The sequence below is a fragment of the Psammomys obesus genome, unplaced genomic scaffold, assembly GCF_907164565.1.
Source record: "Psammomys obesus unplaced genomic scaffold, mPsaObe1.curated_primary_1811, whole genome shotgun sequence".
Taxonomy (NCBI): Eukaryota; Metazoa; Chordata; class Mammalia; order Rodentia; family Muridae; genus Psammomys; species Psammomys obesus.
Genome location: NW_026585895.1, coordinates 14,512,576 through 14,531,218, shown reverse-complemented (window position 1 = coordinate 14,531,218; position 18,643 = coordinate 14,512,576). Strand labels below are relative to the sequence as shown.

The 18,643-nt window shown below is 41.5% G+C and overlaps 1 protein-coding gene across 5 annotated transcripts; it reads left to right on the top strand.

Moving 5' to 3' along the window:
• The first annotated feature begins 1 nt into the window (after position 1).
• On the top strand, positions 2 to 18,460 carry Phospho2 (phosphatase, orphan 2). Of its 5 annotated transcripts, XM_055600822.1 has the most exons (5): positions 2 to 264; positions 632 to 665; positions 2,157 to 2,225; positions 3,142 to 3,293; positions 6,086 to 7,857. In XM_055600822.1, the coding sequence occupies exon 5, from the start codon at positions 6,112 to 6,114 to the stop codon at positions 6,835 to 6,837; it is 726 nt and encodes a 241-aa protein (XP_055456797.1). In that variant the 5' UTR covers positions 2 to 264; positions 632 to 665; positions 2,157 to 2,225; positions 3,142 to 3,293; positions 6,086 to 6,111; the 3' UTR covers positions 6,838 to 7,857. The 5 variants fall into 5 exon arrangements, 3 of the variants coding, with proteins under 3 accessions (XP_055456797.1, XP_055456798.1, XP_055456796.1); XR_008719371.1 differs by lacking the exon at positions 2,157 to 2,225 and adding an exon at positions 18,403 to 18,460 and having other exon boundaries at positions 2 to 665; positions 6,086 to 7,578; XR_008719372.1 differs by lacking the exon at positions 2,157 to 2,225 and adding an exon at positions 9,699 to 9,748 and having other exon boundaries at positions 2 to 665; positions 6,086 to 7,578.
• The last annotated feature ends 183 nt before the right edge of the window (positions 18,461 to 18,643 follow it).

Sequence of the window (18,643 nt, the reverse complement as noted above, 5' to 3'; positions counted from 1 at the left end):
CCAAAGCCGAGTCCTAGGACTGAGGCGCGGAAGTGCGTGTGCGCGGTGCGGAGCTGCGGGCGAGCAGCGGCGCTCGCGTTCCGGCATCGACGTCAGGCACGAGGACCAACCGGCGGATGCTGGAGCCGGTGCTGCCTGCGACCGGGGCCTGGGTCAGTGAGGAGCCCTCGGTCCCTCCGGGCCGCTGTTGCCTTCCCCACGCGCTGCACTAGTTTGGAGCCGGCCAGCGTGCGAGTCAAGGCCCTGGCTGGGTAGCGGCTTGAGGTGAAGGACAGAGCCCTCTTGACCACAGAACCCCACGGATTAAGGGACATAAAAGCTTGGTTTGTGAGGCATGGTCAGGACTAGATAAGACCCTGATGATTGTTATATGAAACTGCTTGGTGAATAAATTGTTGTTAGTGCGCTTGGGAACCAGCCAGTCTCTAATGACGGAGAAATACGTTAATAGTGGACTGGCACTTGATCACGAAAGAGGCGTTCCTGTCCCATCGATGTACAGATGATTTCATTACTAAGTAGTTGGCACTACCGGTGAATTACGCAGCATTTCTTGTTCCTCAAAATGAAAAAGCAAGTGCGATTTGCAGTAGTGAAAGTTCTAACGCGCCGTTGTGCTGTCTCTCTTCAGGTTTTCTATCAGGTGTTCCACTGTAATGATGCGGGTAAGTATGGAAGTAATAATATCAATCGGAAGAACTTTGTGTACATATACTAGTGAGTTAGAAGCGTGGCTTAAAACATAAGAGCTGAAAAGGTCAGGAAGTTTACTCTGTGTACAGGCAAACAGCTCCTGGCGTACTTTGTAGGAGACCCATGATGGATGATCGTGAGGGATCAGTGAATTTACACAGTGCATCATCAGCAAATTTTGCCTTGATTTTGCTGAGCCCCTGTTCCCACAAGGTAATGTAGAGCAGGCAAGAAGTCCTGTGGCAGTGATGTGTGTGGCATCATAGGACAGGCTCTCTGAGCTGAGGGAACTCAAATCACAAGGGACAACATGCGTGTCTTTTATGTCTTTTAACATGTTCACTATAGAGACAGTTCGAGGCAGCTGGGGCTCTGAACACATTGAAGACAGACGCAGTGAAGGCCAAGTCTCTCAATGAAAATCCTCAGGACTTTTACTAAATTATTTGCACATATTGAACCTCATAAAATGTCATTAATTTTCTAATTTGTCATAGTTTCATATATGACTTCAGACTCCTGATTGCAACTCCAACCTAAAATTTAAAAAAAAATTTTTTTTCAGAGAATTTTTTAATAAGTTATTTATTTTTATTTTATGTACATTGGTGTTTTGCCTGCATGTATGTCAGTGAGGGGATGTCAGATTCCCTGAAACTAAAATTGCAGACAGTTGTGAGATTCCATGTAGGTGCCGGGAATTGAACCCCAGTCATTTGGAAAAATACCCAGTGCTTTTAACTGCTAAGCCATCTCTCCAGCCCCCCAACCTAAACTCTTTACATACAAGTTGATCTAGAACTGGTTATTTGAGTTTTTTGTTTGCTTGCATCATAACCCTGATATTTTTTTGTTTTTATACTTTTCCTTTTATTTTTTTATAATTTATTCATTATCCTGATTGAAGCCCCTCCCTCAACTTCTCCCAGCCCCCCTTTCTCCTGCTTCTCCCCATCCCCTTCCACTAGTCCACTGAAAGGGGAAATTCTCCTCTTCTTCTGCCATTTGCTCACAGCTTATCATGTCTCATCAGGACTGCCTGGATACTCTTCCTATGTGGCCTGGTAAGGCCCCTTTGCCAGGGGCAAGTGACCAAAGAGCAGGCAGCTGAGTTCATGGACAGAGGCAGCCCCTGCTCCCCTTACTCAGGAACCTACATGGAGATAGCTATCTATGGGTTACATCTGAGCAGGGGGTCTAGGTGCTCTCCATGCATGGTCCTTCATTGGTGTATCAGTCTCTGCAGGACTCCCTGGGCACAGCCCTAGTTTTTGTTGCTGTAAATTGAAGGTGGCATTCACACCATAATTAGAAACAGAATTTAAATTAATACATAGACATTTTTTAAAATAAAATCACAAGAAAAACTACAAGTGACTATTAAACCACTCACTAAGAACCTGCCACCGTCCATAAACCATTTTTATGTTTATTTTATTTTATTGTGTTTGTTTTTGTGTGAGGTGTGTGCACATGAGTAAAGGTGCCCGAAGAGGCTAGAGCTGTTAGATGCCCCTGGAGGGAAGTTATAGGTAGGTGATAAGCCACTCAAACGTGTATTTGTCTACAGACACTGTGTGCTCTTAACTGCTGAGCCACCTCTCCTCCCCTTATTTATTTACTTACTGGGAGGTTTGTGTGTGTGTGTATATATATATGAACACGTGCCATGGAGCCCAGTGGCATTAAATCCCCGAGAACTGGAGTTGTACCACCAGACGTGGGTTCCGAAAACTGAACTTGGGTGCTCTGCCAAAGCAGTGTGCACCCCTAACCAGTGAGCCATCTCTCCAGCCCTGAGAATAAGCTGTTTTGTTTTGTTTTTAATAAAATATGTTAGTGTGTGTGTGTTGACTGAATGCAGCAGTGAAAAAGTGTGGTCAGAGGAGCACGGGTTTCTCTCCTTCAGCAGCAGCTTGCAGGGGTCCTTCAGCCTGACGGGGTCATCTCACCGGCCCTCTTTATGTTGTGCAAGTAACAGAAGCTGGGCACAAGCTTGCAGCATTACGTCTGCCTCAGGCTCCTGAGTGCTTGGGGTCCTGGTGTGAGCAATTGTGCCTGGTCTGATTTTCAGATTTAAGTAAAAGAGTTCCCAGGTAAATTCACATTGTTAAAAGTGAATGTGTGCACTTCCTTAATTTTTTATTTTAAGTGTATCACTAATGTCGGAATAATTTATTGATAATAAAATATAGCATTTCCCCTTTAATGAGAAAAATGGAAACAATGAAATTCACTTGGCTGAACAGATAATTTTATTAACTAGATAAAATATTTTCATATGATATTTCTTTTTTTGTATTTATTTCAAGTGTATGTGTATAATCAAATTTTGTTTGTTCATTGCCAATACATGGTTTGTTTTTTTTTTTTTTTGATATGAGAAAAAGGAAGCCAATTAGAAAACATAAATTTTAAGCCTTTAAAAGACTTTTATTTTAATTTTAGGAGTTAAATCTCTGTTTCATTGCTGCACATCAGAGCAATTTGTCTGCATACAGAAATGAAATAATGTTTAAAAACAGCTGGCAAATTGAAGATTGCAGTGGCCTAACCTTTATGCTCAAGTAACATTAATTGGACTGCAAGAACTAGTTTGGGTAAGTAGTTTTAATAAAAATATATTTAAAAGACAGAAAAAAAAAACAAAAAACTTTTATATCAACCTTAACTGTACTCTTGTGCTTTTTTCAGGCTGGTCTTCAGAATAAGTTTCTGGATAGCCAGGACTGTGTCGGGGAGTGGGGGAGTTAAGAAATGTCAGTAATTTGTGGTGAATTAAGCTTAGGCTTGAGGCATCATTTGGCTAAGAATGAGTTACATAAGGGAAAAATTTGTTTTGATATGGTGCTGGAGATCAAACTGAGACCTCATAAATGCTAGTGTCTATATATGAACTATGTACACAGCCCTAGGAAACTTTTAAAATCATACACTATAAATCTCCATAAGGCACAGTTAATTAAAATGTTCCTTTTTTGGTGGGTGGGTGCCTGTTGAAGACAGGAATCCTCCACATAGCCCTAGCTGTCCTGAAATTCACTCTCTTGACCAGCCTGGCCTCAAACTCGCAGAGATCTGTCTAGCTCTGCCTAGTGCTGGGATCAAAGGTGTGTGCCACTACCGTACAGCTACCAGTAACCCTTACCAGCTACAGCCACCCTTTCCAGTAGCACCAGAAACCAGTAAGTTCGCATAATAGGAAATTCCCCTCGAGGTTGTGCATGGCCTTCATACACTGCATTCACAGGCACAAAGTCCTTGTGTGTGTCTCTTCTGTCTTTACTAGTTAGCTTTTTCAATAAGCCAGAAAATAGTGCAGCTACATGCCATGTTTTGCATTTTTAATTTATTTCTGTATCTTTTTTCTATTTTGGGGTCCTTCACTTTTTAGAATTTCAACAATTATAACATGAATACAGTTTGTTTTGTTCAGTGTATACTTTAAGGTTAATGAATATTTAACTAAACATTTTCTTCTGTTAAAATTAATCTACTTGGAGCTGGTTATAGTTGTATGCACTTTTAATCCCAGCACTTGGGAAGAAGAGGCAGAGAGATCTCTGAGTTCGAAGCCAGCCTGGTATTAGAGTGAGTTCCAAAACAGCCAGGGCTATACAGAGAAACCTTGTCTCAAAAAACAAAACAAAACAAACAAACAAAAAAAAAAAACAACAAAGCAAATAATAATCATTTCGTCATAACATTTAAAAGATAGGATATAATTTGGGGGCCTTTTCTAATGAACTGTTCTAACTCCCAAATAAAAGACAGTAGATTTATTCAGCAAGCTTTAAGCATTAGAGCTGGGCAGATAAGATCTATTATAAACCTCTGTGCTAGCTGGCTACTTCCCAGACATACGCCCCAATTACTTGCTGTGTTGGTCCTGACTGGGCTCCATCAGCTCAGTCCTCATGGCCATGTCCTTTCTCTACCTCTTCTTTCTTTTCCTCCTGGTTCCTGCCTGAGACCCCAAGACTGGGAACAAAAGTCCTGCCTCCTGTCTTCTTGCCCAGCTGTAGGCAACTTTATTAACCAGCAACTTTATTAACCAATCAGAGATAATTGGGGAGCAATGTTTACACAACACATAACAAAGATCATTGAAGTGACAATGCTCATATCTGGACTGCTGCCAGATCTTGGGCCACAGAAATATCAGCATCTGAATATATAGCACCAGCCCAACCCCCAAAATATCCCTTTCAGTCCAATAAAGGGCTCTTTCTCTTACAAACAATAAGAAAAATTATGAAACAGTTGTGAGAAGGATAATTTAAAAATTACATTCTCAATGTCCAGTCCATTTGTATTTGGCAACTTAGGAGAAAGTACTATCTATCATATCTTGGTAAGTTTAGAGTTCTGTACTTAAATCATTTTCTATCATAGTTTGCATTTATCAACCTAAAAAATTTACTTAGACCTAAAAATATCTTTATAAAACATTTTCTTAAATCATAAACAACTTAAGTTTTTTTGTGAGACAATAACTACCTAGTCTTCAACCCCATCAGAGCCTTGAGAAAGGTATATATTACCTGAGTATGCAGAAAGTGCAGAGCAAGCAGCTTCCAAAATACAGAAATGACAGAGATAGCCGGCTGCCCGAACAGTCACCCAAATTTTCTCTGCAATGTTAAAACATCATCATTAGCCTTCTACCCCGTATATGACAGACGTTTTTGTGAGGCAGGAATTATGAAGGATTGCCTACCTTGCCTTGGGCAAAGTTTGCCAGTCAACTTTCCTGCATAGTTTGTCTAAGTTTGGACAGCATGCTGTTTATAGTTGAAGCAAGTACAGTTTCTTGACCAGTAGCTAGCTTGCCACATTTGAAGCAGACTCCATATGGAGGTTCTTCAATGCCCATCATCTTCCTTCAGGTAGGCTGGAGATGCTGCCAGGCTGACATGTCTCATTATCAAAAAAGCCTTTAATGCATAATAAGAACTGAGCATGGTAGCACATGCCTTTAATTTCAGCATTTGGGAAGCAGGAGCAAGTGGATTACTCTGAGGTCCAGGCCAGCCTGGTCTACCTAGCATGTTTCAGACCAACCACTGGTGTATCGTGAGACCATTTCAGAAAAAAACAAAACAACAAAAAGCCCCACCTTAGTGGATTAGTGATTTAACTAATATTTACTCTGTTTTAGCATGTTAACCAGTTTATTTATTTACTCATTTTTTTCAAGATAAGTTCTTACTGTACAGTCAGGTCAGCCTCAAACTCTTGTTCCTCCTGCTCCAGCCTCTGAAGTGCTAAGATGACAGAATGTGCGACCACACCTAATTCTAAGCAGGTTGACATTGACTTCTGGTTTTAAAGAAGTATAGTAGCTATGTAAACACAGTCTGTTTAGGGAATACTATTTCTTCTTTTTCAGGGTAACCCAAATCTATTACTGGAACCATGAAAGTTTTGTTGGTGTTTGACTTTGACAATACAATCATAGATGACAACAGTGACACCTGGATCGTACAGTGTGCTCCAGACAAAAAGCTTCCTGTTGAATTACAAGATTCTTACCAAAAGGGGTTTTGGACAGAATTTATGGGCAGAGTCTTTAAGTATCTGAGAGACGAAGGGGTAAAAGAAGATGAAATGAAGAGAACAGTGACATCAATGCCTTTCACTTCGGGAATGACAGAACTTTTCAGCTTTCTGAGAATGAATAAGGACAGATTTGACTGCATCATTATTTCAGATTCAAATTCAGTCTTCATAGATTGGGTTTTAGAAGCTGCTGATTTTCATGATGTCTTTGATAACGTGTTTACAAATCCAGCAGCTTTTGATAGCAACGGCCGTCTTGCAGTGAAAAACTGCCATGCTCATTCTTGCAGTAGGTGCCCAAAGAATCTTTGCAAAAATACAGTTTTGGTAGAATTTATAGATGAACAATTACAAAAGGGCGTGAGATATACTCGGATTGTTTATATAGGTGATGGTGGAAATGATGTCTGTCCAGTAACCTTTTTAAAGAAAAATGATGTTGCCATGCCGCGGAAAGGATACACTTTGCATAGAACTCTAGCCAGGATGTCTCAGAATCTTGAGCCTATGGAATCATCTATTGTAGTTTGGTCTTCAGGTGTTGAGATAATTTCTCATTTGCAGTGTCTAATAAAGGATTGATGTGCCAAGTATTGAAATCTGAATTAGTTAAGATTGGGCTCAGCAAAATAAAACTAAATCCCTAATGTTAGTACCTTTAAAAATGTGAGGATTTTCCTCTTAGAAGAATTCTGGTCAAGGGCACTTTGCTGCTCAGCCAACCTCAGCTTTTAGTTCCAACCCGTGATTTGAGGTTGATACCTAAGCTCAAGTCCTCACAACAAACATTCTGACCAAGAACCAGAGCAGTGAGCTTGTAACCCTTTGTTTAAGAATATTTTCCAATTGTACCAGACAGTTCTGTTTGAATACCACAAGCCAAAACCTAGTCAGTGCCTTTTCTAACTGCAAAGATGGAAAGTACAGCTTTCATTTCAGGTGGTCATGTGCCCAGGAAAAAATGGAAAAACAATACGAAATTGAGGTAGGTTTAACTCATGGTCTGTATTAGGGGTGGTTAATGCATTGTATTTTTTTAGACTTTTTTTCTGGAAAAAAACAGGTTTTACTTCCTTCAAAAATATATCCAGCAGTTACAGATGTTGAAATAGCAGATGTGCCCTCTTCCCCTGCTGTCGGCAAGTCATATAGACACTTGAGTGTGTTCAAGATTTAGCTTCACCTAACCCACTACTGTAGCTGAGGAAGGCGTTATTGCTGGAGATGTAATGGATGCTAATACTGCCTTCCAGGAGGCACTGAAGACTGCACTCATCAAAGATGGCCCAGCATGGGGATCATGCAAAACTGCCAAAGCCTTAGGTAAGTGCATGTGTGAACCCAGCTGTGATGAGCCTGTATGTGTCAGGTTGGTGGAGGAGCGTTGTGCTGAGCATGGAAATCGGCCTAATTAAGGTTGATGACAAGAAACTAGGAGTATTTTGGGCATCTGTGAAAGAAAGAGAGGAAATCGTAAACTTCTTGGTTGTGGTGTGTTAAGGATGCCACTGAAGAATGCTTCAAATACAAGAAATAAAATTGGCTTTACTTTCCAAAAACAAAAGCCTGATGCTTTATTCACTTAAGAATAAAAGGCTCTCAAATGTGTATAATGTCTTCTGAAATCTGATTTTAAAACAAGGGAGCAGTGTTTTAAGCTTTATTTGTGTGGGCTTGAGGCATGCGTGATTTGTGTGTGGAGGTCAGAAGACCACTTGTGGGTGTTGGTTCTCATTACACCATGTGGGTTCCAGGGGTTGAACGCAAGTCATCAGCCGTAGTGACAGGTGCCCTTAACCACTGAGCCATCTCACTAGCCAAGATGCAGTTTTTCTTGTTGGAAGTTTTCATCAGTCAGGATTTCCTTTTGAAATGAAATACATTTTTCTCACATGTATCATGTTTATATCATAGCATCATAAATAATTACTATGATACAGTGCTATAGTGCTTTGTTGTTTCAAGACAGGGTCTTACTATGTAACCCAGACAAACCTCAGGCTCTCAATCCTGCCTGTTTGTATCCAGTGTTGGGATTACAGGTATGTACCACCAAGCCTGGCTTCAGCTAGTTTATAAACTGTTATTTATTATTTGGCAATACAGTTGTGAAAAATATGAACTTGGATGAATACTCAACAGTTGAGAAGCTGATGGAATATTAGCAAAATATCCAGCTGATCTAGACATTTTTATAAATGCATGCTAATCCATATGTTCATAACTGAACTTAAATACCCAGGACATGGAATAGGATCTTTTTATGTTTTGGTTTTTGCCATTTTTCTGGTTGTTTGTTTTTGGGTTTTGGTTTTGGTTTTGTGTTTTGTTTTTTGAGACAGGGTCTTACTGTGCAGCCTTAGAACTTGGCATGTACGACAAGCCATCCATGAGCCCACAAACTATCTTCCTGCTTCTTCCTTTTAAGTGCTGGTAGCATAAACATGCATCAACACACTGGCATAGTACAGTTTTCTTAATATCCAGAAATAGAAATAGTCAGTATAATGTGTAATGGAAAAATTGTATTCTAGTTTTCTTTCTAATTATAAAGTGAATCCTTAATAGATTAGATTTTGCTGAAACATTACTTATTGTAGTGAAAATTTTGTAATTTTGGTTTCTTTAAAAAAACAAATGTCATGAGACTATGTTTGTGTTGTAATCCCATGTGTGGGGAATCTGAGGCCGCTTCGCAGCAGCTGACTATGAGTTGCCTCGTGCTCTAGCAGGGCTGTGGTTTTGACAACTGCAGATAGTTTCCAAAATTGTGTGACGTTTGGAATTCCGGGAACTTTTCAGAGACTATTGAAGTGCTAGGCCCTGAGAGGCAGGGTTGCCATTGTTAGCTGCTGCTGATTAGATGCTGTTGATCGCTGTTCGTATGCAAAGAAGTGAGAAGAAGAAATTAGGTACCCTGACAGCAAAGACTGAACTTGCCCCAAGGGAAGCTCCTCATCTGCAGGAAGTGGTCTAAGGATAACTCCACACCTATCCTCTCTATCCTTTTTTCCTCTCCTGTCTACTGTTATGGGGTTAACAAGGGTGGAGAAGCATGGGTGAGGTGGCCCAGGCCTTTCATCCCAGCACTTTGGAGGCAAAGGCCGGTGGATCAGAGTAGATCAGCCTGTTCTACAAAGTGAGTTCCTAGACAGCCAGGGCTATACACAGAAACTATGCCTCTAAAACCTAACTACATCAGAAAGCTAACAACAATGAGGAAATTCTAAAGAAATGCAGAAATGTGGGTGGGAACTGTTTCTCTGTATGTGTTTGAAACCAGTGTAGCTGCACTCTAGTTCAAGGCCAGACTTAGCTACATAATAAGATCATGTCCAAGCAAAAGAAAAAAAAAAAAAAAAAAAAACAGAAATACTAAAACTGATACTAACCATTAACCAATATTAGTGTCTGATGATTTTTTTTTTGTTTTTCTCTTTTAGATAGGTTCTCCCTCTGTAAGCCAGGCTGGCCTCAGAATCAGTTTTCAGCTTCCCAAGTGCCAGGCTTAGAGGTATGTGCAACTATGCCCAGCCTGAAATTAGGATCTTACACAGAGTAAGCATAGCTGGAGTGAGAGTTCATAAACGAACAAAAGATGAAAACATTCAGAATGATACAGGCAGGGATAAAACAATCAAAGAGCAGTTGAACTAAGATCCATTAACTGGGAGGCAGAGGCAGTTCCAGGACAGCCAAGGCTACACAGAAACCTTGTCTCAAAGAAACAAACAACAACAAAGAAAGTGTAACAGGAAATTGGTACTCCCCAGGAGAGAAGACTGAAGTGTGGACATAGTTTATGAGATGATAAAACTTTACAAATTGAAAAAGACTAAAGAGCTAAAGTCATAAACAAGCCAGCCGCAGCACCTAGTCTTACAGCACCTAGTTCTACAGCACGGGCTGACAACTTGAGCTCAAGAAGTCTAAGGCAGCCTTGTCAACATAGCAAAAACAAAACAAAATGGAAGCAGCAGGATAAATAAAACAACTTAGGCTTTGGGTACAATCTAGTAGCCCCGGTTTCGGTCGAAAGCACCGAAAATAAAACAAAATGATCACATAAAAGATTCAAAAAAATGTAAAGGAGCCAAGAAAAACAACAGACAACTCTGGCTATTTTCTGATGTTGGTAGACTTCACTAGTGAGACAGACCCAGAGTTTTTTATTTTAAAAAGTTCTAAACCACGAACTCAAATTATTTAACAGCTCAGCTCTTCTGGTTATATAGTTTTTGGGGTTTCTTTTTTTTATGCTTTGGTAGTTTTTAAGTATGAATTGTTCAAGTTACCTCAGAATTTAACAGTTTAGCCAAATACAGTGGTGCACACCTGTAGTTCCAGTTATTTGTGTGGTACGCGCGCGCGCGCACACACACACACACACACACACACACACACACACACACTGACTTGAGCCGGGAAATTTGGGACCACATGGACAACAGTGATATCCTCCCAATGATAACAAAATAAACTTAGCAGCTTGGAACAGTAAACATGGCCTGTCTGAAGCCAGGAGTTCACAGGCAGTTGACTAGATGTTTCTGGCTTGAGATAAAAGTGGTTCAAGGTACTGGCTGGCTCTTCAGTCAGGTGACAGACAGGCTGGATGAGCCTCTCCCAAGGTGGGTCATTCGCATCTTTTAGCGGGAGACCTAGTTCCTTCTTTTTCTAAATCAGGAAGGCTTAGTTTATCACGGATTGCTGGCTACAGGTTCTGTAGTTAAGTGGGGTTCTGCCACTTAAGTACGGGAACTTCAGTTCAGATCCCCAAACACCCAAGTAAAAGCTGGTGTAGTTGCATGATCTCTAACCCCAGCACTGGGGAACACAGGCTAGTGGATCCTTGAAGCTCAGTGTTCAGCCAACCTAGCAGAATCAGCAAGCTCCAGTTCAGTGAGACACCAGTCTCAGATAATAAGGTGCAGGAGCCAGGAGGTGGTGGGGCGTACCTTTAATCCCAGCACTCTGGAGGCAGAGGCAGGTGGATCTCAGTGAGTTCCAGGACAGCCAAGGCTATACAGAGAAACCCCATCTCAAAAAAAAAAAATCAAAATTAATAATAATAATAATGGCACACAAAGTGTTGGAGTCAAGAAAAAAACCCTTGACAGTGACCTTTGGCCTCCACTAATTCACACATGTATACATACCTACCTGCACATGTGTGTACACACCACACACACACAGAAAACAATTCTTTGGAATGAAATAATGACCATTATATCCATTAGGTCCATTAGGAGGGGCTTTCAGGTTCACCTTGAGATTAACCATCATGCTCCTTTCCCTTTCCTCTTTTCAAAGAGGCCCCTCTAATTTCTTGTCTTTTAAGTTTTATGTATGAATGCACTATCTGCAGGTCACCTGTGTGCCAGAAGAAGGCATCAGATCCCAGTATACATGGTTGTGAGCCACCATGTGGTTGCTGGGAATTGAACTCAGGACCTTTGGAAGATCAGACAGTGCTCTTAACCACTGAGCTACCTCTCCAGCCCCCAATTTCTTGTCTTTTTAAAATCTGTGTTCTGTGTATTTGTTTTTCTGTGTTTTGCTTATTTCTTATAATATGGTAATTTCCAGTTTTGTCCATTTGCCTATAGAGGAAAGTCTTTGATGACATAATTTTGTTCTTCGTAGTAGAATAAAACTACATTGTGCTTCTCTACCACATTTTCTTCATTTATTGAAAAGTGCCTAGGCTGATCAATTAATTTTGCTGTTGTGAATAGTGTCACAACAAACATGGGTTTACAGGTTGTCTCTATTATATTCTGGCTTTGATTCTTTCAGGAACATACCTGAGAATGGTACAGTAAAATCATGAGTTCCTGTCTTTAGTTTTTTAAATAACCTTTTCTTGATATTTGAGTGCATTTTACATCATGCACTCCAATCCCACTCATCTACCTGTCCCTATCTGCGCTCTGCTCTTGCAACTCACTCCGCCTAAAAAACAAAACAAAAACAAAACAAAACAAAAAAACCCTCTCTGGTAATGAAAGCTGGTAGTGACACACAATATACCCTTTTGTCTATACATCTTTACTGGAAATATTCATTGCCAGGAGCCATTGATCTGGTTGGAAGCCTCTACCTTCTGCTACACTATCAATACTGGGTCCTCACTGGGCCTCCTCTCAGAAAGCCTTTTGTTGCCCTGTGCCATGAAGGTCCTGCAGTATAGCCTAAGTGGTCAGTGTGCCAGCTCCCCTGCACTCTCACCACCAGGGTTTGCCCAGCAGCACTGCCCGTTGCTATCCCTCCCATTGCAGCCGTCAAGGAGCAGGGCCAGCTCTGCTATTCTCTCTCACTCCCTCAGGCTGGCTTGCCTGCCCCTGCCTCCAGGGCCAGCTCTCCTATTCTCACTCCCTCAGGCTGGCTTGCCTGCCCCTGCCTCCAGGCCAGCTCTCCTATTCTCACTCCCTCAGGCTGGCTTGCCTGCCCCCCCCCCCCCAGGGCAAGCTCTTTCATGCTGTCCAGGCAAGGTACAGGGAAGAGTGCTGCATTGCTGAGGGTCAGGGCCAGCTCTGGAGCTCTCAGGACCCTGGGGCCAGCTCTACCACCCCCACGGTTTTCAGACAAGGTGTAGCCTTGGCTGTCCTGAACTCACTTTTTAGACCAGGCTGGCCTTGAACTTGAAAGGGTTAGACTAACTTTGTAACCTGTATGTCTTCTAAAGCCTATAGTTTTGAGTTTTAGGTTCAGGTTAAGCTAAAGCCTCTTAGTACCTTTCCAGAGAATGGGAAAATGTGACCCTATCTATGAGGACAGATAGAAAAAAAGGCAAGCAAGCAAAGACCTTCACTCAGCAAAAAGAAAAACTCCTGTCTTTGAGATAGCATTTCTTAGCAACAAACCTAGACTTCTTCTGAGTAGCTTTTGACCTCCAGCCAAAAGTCTGCAGCCCCTAATCTTCAAGGATGAGCTAACCACCCCCACCTTCAATTGCAGCTGAATCCACACTTGGCAGGACTGGCCAAGCTTGAGCACCTAAGACTAGCCAATTATCTTACTTTATAGCTTCCTCATCCAATCCTAAATTGCCAAGACTGCAACTTCAAATCTCCCGCAATTTTTCTTTTAAAAACCTAAAGGCCTTTGTCTCCCGGTGCCACTCTTTGCTGACCGGCAGGGGTGACCCCATTGCGCAATGGTTAATAAACCTCTTGCTTTTGCAACGAGTCTTGGTCTGGGGGAGTTTCTGGGAAGGGCGCGATCTTGAACTCCTGAGCTGTGAGACCCCAGGTCTTACAAACTCACAGCGCCTGCCTCTGCCCACTTAGTGCTGGGATTAAAGGCATGTGTCATGTGTGTGTGTGTGTGTGTGTGTGTGTGTGTGTGTGTGTGTGTGTGTGTTTGAATAGAACTTTTTCTGATTTCTTTCTCAGCATATTAGCATTTAAAAAAAAACCTACTGATTTTGTATCTGATAAATTTCTGAAAGTGTTTGTTAGATCTAAGAATTTTCAGGTGGAATTTTTAGGATTTTGTTTAAATATAGGGAAGCTTTGATGTCTCCATATTATATCTGCATCACTTTCTTTCTCTTACTGCCGTTGCTAAGAATTCAGGCACTATATTGAGGCAGAGTGGAGAAAGTAGACCTTTTCGTTCATTTTGAAGAAACTTAAAAAGGTTTTGCAATTCAGCATAATGTAGGGTACAGATATGTTGAACTATCATTGTATCTTTGAAATAAAACCAAGTTAATCAATCACAGGATGTGAATGTTCTTTTAAATATGTTGTTAAATTCGATTTGAAGTATTTTATTGAGGTTTTTTTTTTTTCTATGTTCATAAGGGAAAATGATGGTCTCTCATAGGCCATCATGATCTGATAAGGTAGAAAAAAATTAGTTTTATATTTTTCTAATTGTTGATGCCCTCGGGGGCCAGATGAGATATCAGATACACTGGAACTGCGGTTACAGGTAGTTGTGAACCACCATGTGGGTATTGGGAATCCAACCTGGGTGCTCTGGAAGACAAACCAGGGCCCTTAACTGCCGAGCCATCCCTCCAGCCCCTACACCGCCTTTTTTTTTTTTTTTTTTAATATGCCATTTAAGGCCATTTGTATTACAAGCTTTAATTATAGCTCTAGTGTACTTTTCCCAAAACTATTTCTGTCCTGCCCACATATGCATTAATTTTACAGTATGTACATTTTGTTCTCCTTGTTGAAACTAGCTTTGGGGGACTAGTTAAAGATTTCCCTTTAACATCTCATACACACCACTTCAAAGGACATCAGCTAAGAGCAATAAGGTATCTACAGGGAGCCACTGAATGGATACAGCATTCTGTTAACAGTATGTGAGTATGCCTGGATTTGGAAGCAACTTCCTTACTCAGTGTGAGATAGACTGCCTTTCAGAACACAGGAGAAGGAATCCTTTTATGTATCTAAGAAGATGAAGGGACATATAGTTACACAGTAATGAACAGAGCAAACACTTTTACCCATACTCATTCGGGTATCTTTCTCTCCCTGGCTGCTCTAGCTCTGCTGTAGACATTTTTAGATGTGTTCTGTGAAGGTTAATGGGATAATTTATTCTGAGCCAAGAGCTAAATCTATTCTTGTTTATGTTATACAAAGTGCTGTCTGTGTGATGATGGTTCATATGGAAACAAAATATTATCATGGCTGTTTCTTAACACAAAAAATTCTTGGAGTCTCCCATTGTTTATGGAAAATGTTACTTAGGAAGAAAAGTTAGTTTCTCTTTTATATTTAAGTGATAGATTTTCAGCTCTATATGTAAACAACTAGCAAAATATTTATGAAGCTAAATACCGGTTGCTACATAGGAGTTTATAATCAATGTAAAATGAAAATCTCGTTTGTTCACCTTTCTTTTTCTTCTTTTCTTTTCTTCTGAGACAGGGTTTCTCTGTGCAGCAGTGGCTGTCCTGGAATCACTCTGTAGACCAGGCTGGCCTCGAACTCAGATTCACCTGCCTCTGCCTCTGAGTGCTGAGATCAAAGGTGTGCGCTGCCACCGCCTGGCTTTCATTCACTTTTTCTAACACTCCATAGCCACAGTCTGGCATCTCTTAAATTTATATTTATATACTTGGGGGTGTATATATGCTCCTGTGTGTTCATGCCGCAGTGTGCGTCTACCCCTGCTGTCACTTCTCATCGCTAGATAGGAGAGAACGAAGGGGACAGGGGAGAGAGAGACAGAGACAGAGGGAGATCCCTGAATCTAATCTTTTTCTTCTTGCTTCTTTGAGCACAACTACGAACAAATCACAACCAACCCCTTAAACAACCAACAACCACCGACTCTGCCTGTCGGGGCTCTAGCATTGATATACTCTCTGAAAAGTTCCCAGAATACCAAATGTCACACAATCACAGAAACTTTCTGCAGCTGGCAAAAACCATGGCTCTGCTAGAGCACGAGGCAAACCATAGTCAACTGCTTTGAAGTGGCACATTCTTATAATAGTTCCGTTCTTTTGTTTTGTTTTGTTTTAAGATTTATTTATTATTTATACAACATTCTGCCTGAACACCAGATCTTACTATAGATGGTTCTGAGCTACCATGTGGTTGACTGGGAATTGAACTTAGGACCTTTGGAAGAACAGCAAGTGTTCTTAACCGCTGAGCCATCTCTCCAGCCCCTTGCTTTGGTTTTTTGAGACAGGGTTTCTCTGTGTAGCCCTGGCTGTCCTGGACTCACCTTGTAGACCAGGCTGGCCTCGAACTCACAGAGATCCGCCTGCCTCTGCCTCCCTAAGTGCTGGGATTACAGGTGTGAATCAAGGAAACCAGCAATATTTCCATGTTATTTTAAAGAAACCAAAAATCCAGAACTGTCACTACAGCCTCTGATGGCTGGGCCATCGTCAGGGCTCTGTATTCTGCATTTTGTTACAATACTAAAATCACAATTTTTTTTCAACTAGTTTCAAATAACATTTTATCCTTGGTTCAATATGGACATACACTGTGTGTGTGTTGGGGACGGGGTGCATGCACATGAGTATGTGTGGCACACATGGGCCCATGCACAGGTCAGGACAGGGTGTGGGAGTTCTGCTCCACCACCATATGCCTTGCTGCCTCTCACTGACCTGGAAACTTGCCATTTGAGCTAGGCCTGCTGGCCAATGAGCTATTAGGATCTGCCTGCCATCCCAGTCCAGTGCTGGCTGGGACCCTGCAGCCTTGCCTGGCTTTTTCATGGGCCCTGGGGATTCGAACCCTGGTCCTCATGTTTGCAGGGCAAGTGCTGTTACCTACTGAGCCATCTCCCCAGCTCCAAACTTTTTTAAAAAATAATTTTGAGACAGTATCTTACTTTGTAGTCCAGGCTAACCTGAAATTCAAGAGTCTCCTGCCTCAATGTTGAGATTACAGGCAAATTTAATAGGAAAGTGTATTCACCAAGAAAACTATTGACAGTTCATTTCATGTTTAAATCTAGAAAATAGTCTATTGCTGCTTCAGGTGTCATTTATCAAATACTTCCTGGATACTTACCAAGGGATAGCCAATGAAAGCAGGAGGAGTGTCAGAATGTCTTACAAAGATTAAGGCCCTCCAGAGAAAAATCTTTTTTTTTTTTTTTTTAAGGTTTGCTTATTTTAGGTTCTCTTGTGTATGAGTGGTTTTTTGCCAGCATGTGTATAAGTGTGCCACGTGTACCCTGGTGCCTAGAGAGTTCAGAAATGAGAATCTTATTTCCTAGAAATGGCGTTATGGATGATTGGGAACCACGATGTGGGTGTCGGAAACCTAACCCAGGGCCTCTGGAAGAGCAGCCAGAGCTCCTAACTGCTGAGTCACCTTCCCAGGCTCCTTCCTAGAACTTTCAGCTTGACTTAAGGGGACATGTTCATACATGTACTGCACAATACCAAGTAGTACTTCCTTGTATTATTAATCAAAATAACCATACTTACCTGGAGCCAGGCTTAGTGCTCACACTGTTAGTGCCAGGAGAGGCAAGCGGATCTCTGTGAGTTCACGGCCAGCCTGGTCTGGCGAGACCCTGTCTCAAGCATTCACAAAAGCAAACAAAACAAAACAGAAAACCCTCTCTTCCCAAGTAATTCTAGTTCATGAAAAGTTGACAACTAAAAACCAAACATGACACCCTTGACTTGCAAAACTATTTGCCATTAGAATGATCCCTTTGTATATGTGGGAGGGAATGTGTGCCCCTATCTGCCCTCTGTGTGGAGGTCGAGGCTAATGTCAGGCCTTTTCCTTAATTGCTCTCTACCTTATTTTTGAAACAAGGTCTCGAGGACCTAGAGTTCCCCAATTTGGCTAAGCTGTCTTTGCCTCTCCAGTGCTGGCATTGTGTCCATTTTTGCTGTTATATTTTTGGTTTTATTCCGTTTCTTTGAGACAGGGTCTCTTTGTAGCCCTGGCTGTCCTTGAACTCACTATATAGACCAGGCTGGCCTCAAATTCACTGAGATCCTTCTGCCTCCCTCCCAGCCCTCCATCAATTGCTGGAATTAAAGGTGTGTGCCACCGTGCCTGGCTGGGCCAGGTTTTTAACGCTAATGATGTAAGCTCAGGTCATGAGGTTTGTGCCATAGCACTTTTCTAAGCCATCTCTTCAGCCCCATAATGTTCACTGTCTTTTTTTTTTTTTTTTTTTTTTTTTGATAGGGTTTCTCTGTGTAGCCCTGGCGTCCTGGAACTTATTTGTAGACCAGGCTGGCCTTGAACCCAGAAAGCCTCCTGCTTCTGTCTCTGGAGTGCTGAGATTAAAGGTGTTTGCCACCCCTGCCCGGCTCACTTTCTTATTTTATAGGAAGGACACCAGAGGAGGGCTTACCAAGACATGTCAGCTCCAGAACACGACAGCCAAACACTGTACAATTTCTGATTACACTGTACACTTTGAACTTTTTTTTTTTTAGTAACTTGAGCTGGAATTAGTGTACAACTTATATATCTGTATGCAAGAGCCTTATGAAATTATATTATTCTACTCAGTAACAACCTGTTCAATCCAGTATGTAAATGAAGTATATAAAAATTTCTTTCTTTACCTACCACCCACTCATGCTGATAAGGATACCACAATTAGCTTATCTAGCATTTAATGGCAAGGCTATGCTTACTGATGTGTTAACGAGGTAAAAATAATTATGTTTAGGAACCAGGATTCCTACGGAAGGTGAAATATGTCAACACATTGTCGACTCTATGCCAAGTTCAGTATCGGTAAGCATCATTTAGACTCATCTCTGGTTGGTAAGGTGCGGACTCCTGGATGGCCTGTTTTCTTTCATTACCTACTTTAGGTCTCTGGAATGTATCAGACCCACTCACTTTTGCAGTGGTCTCTTTGGCTTTTGTTTGGTGGGTTTGTTGTCTCCCCTGCTGGAAAATAAACA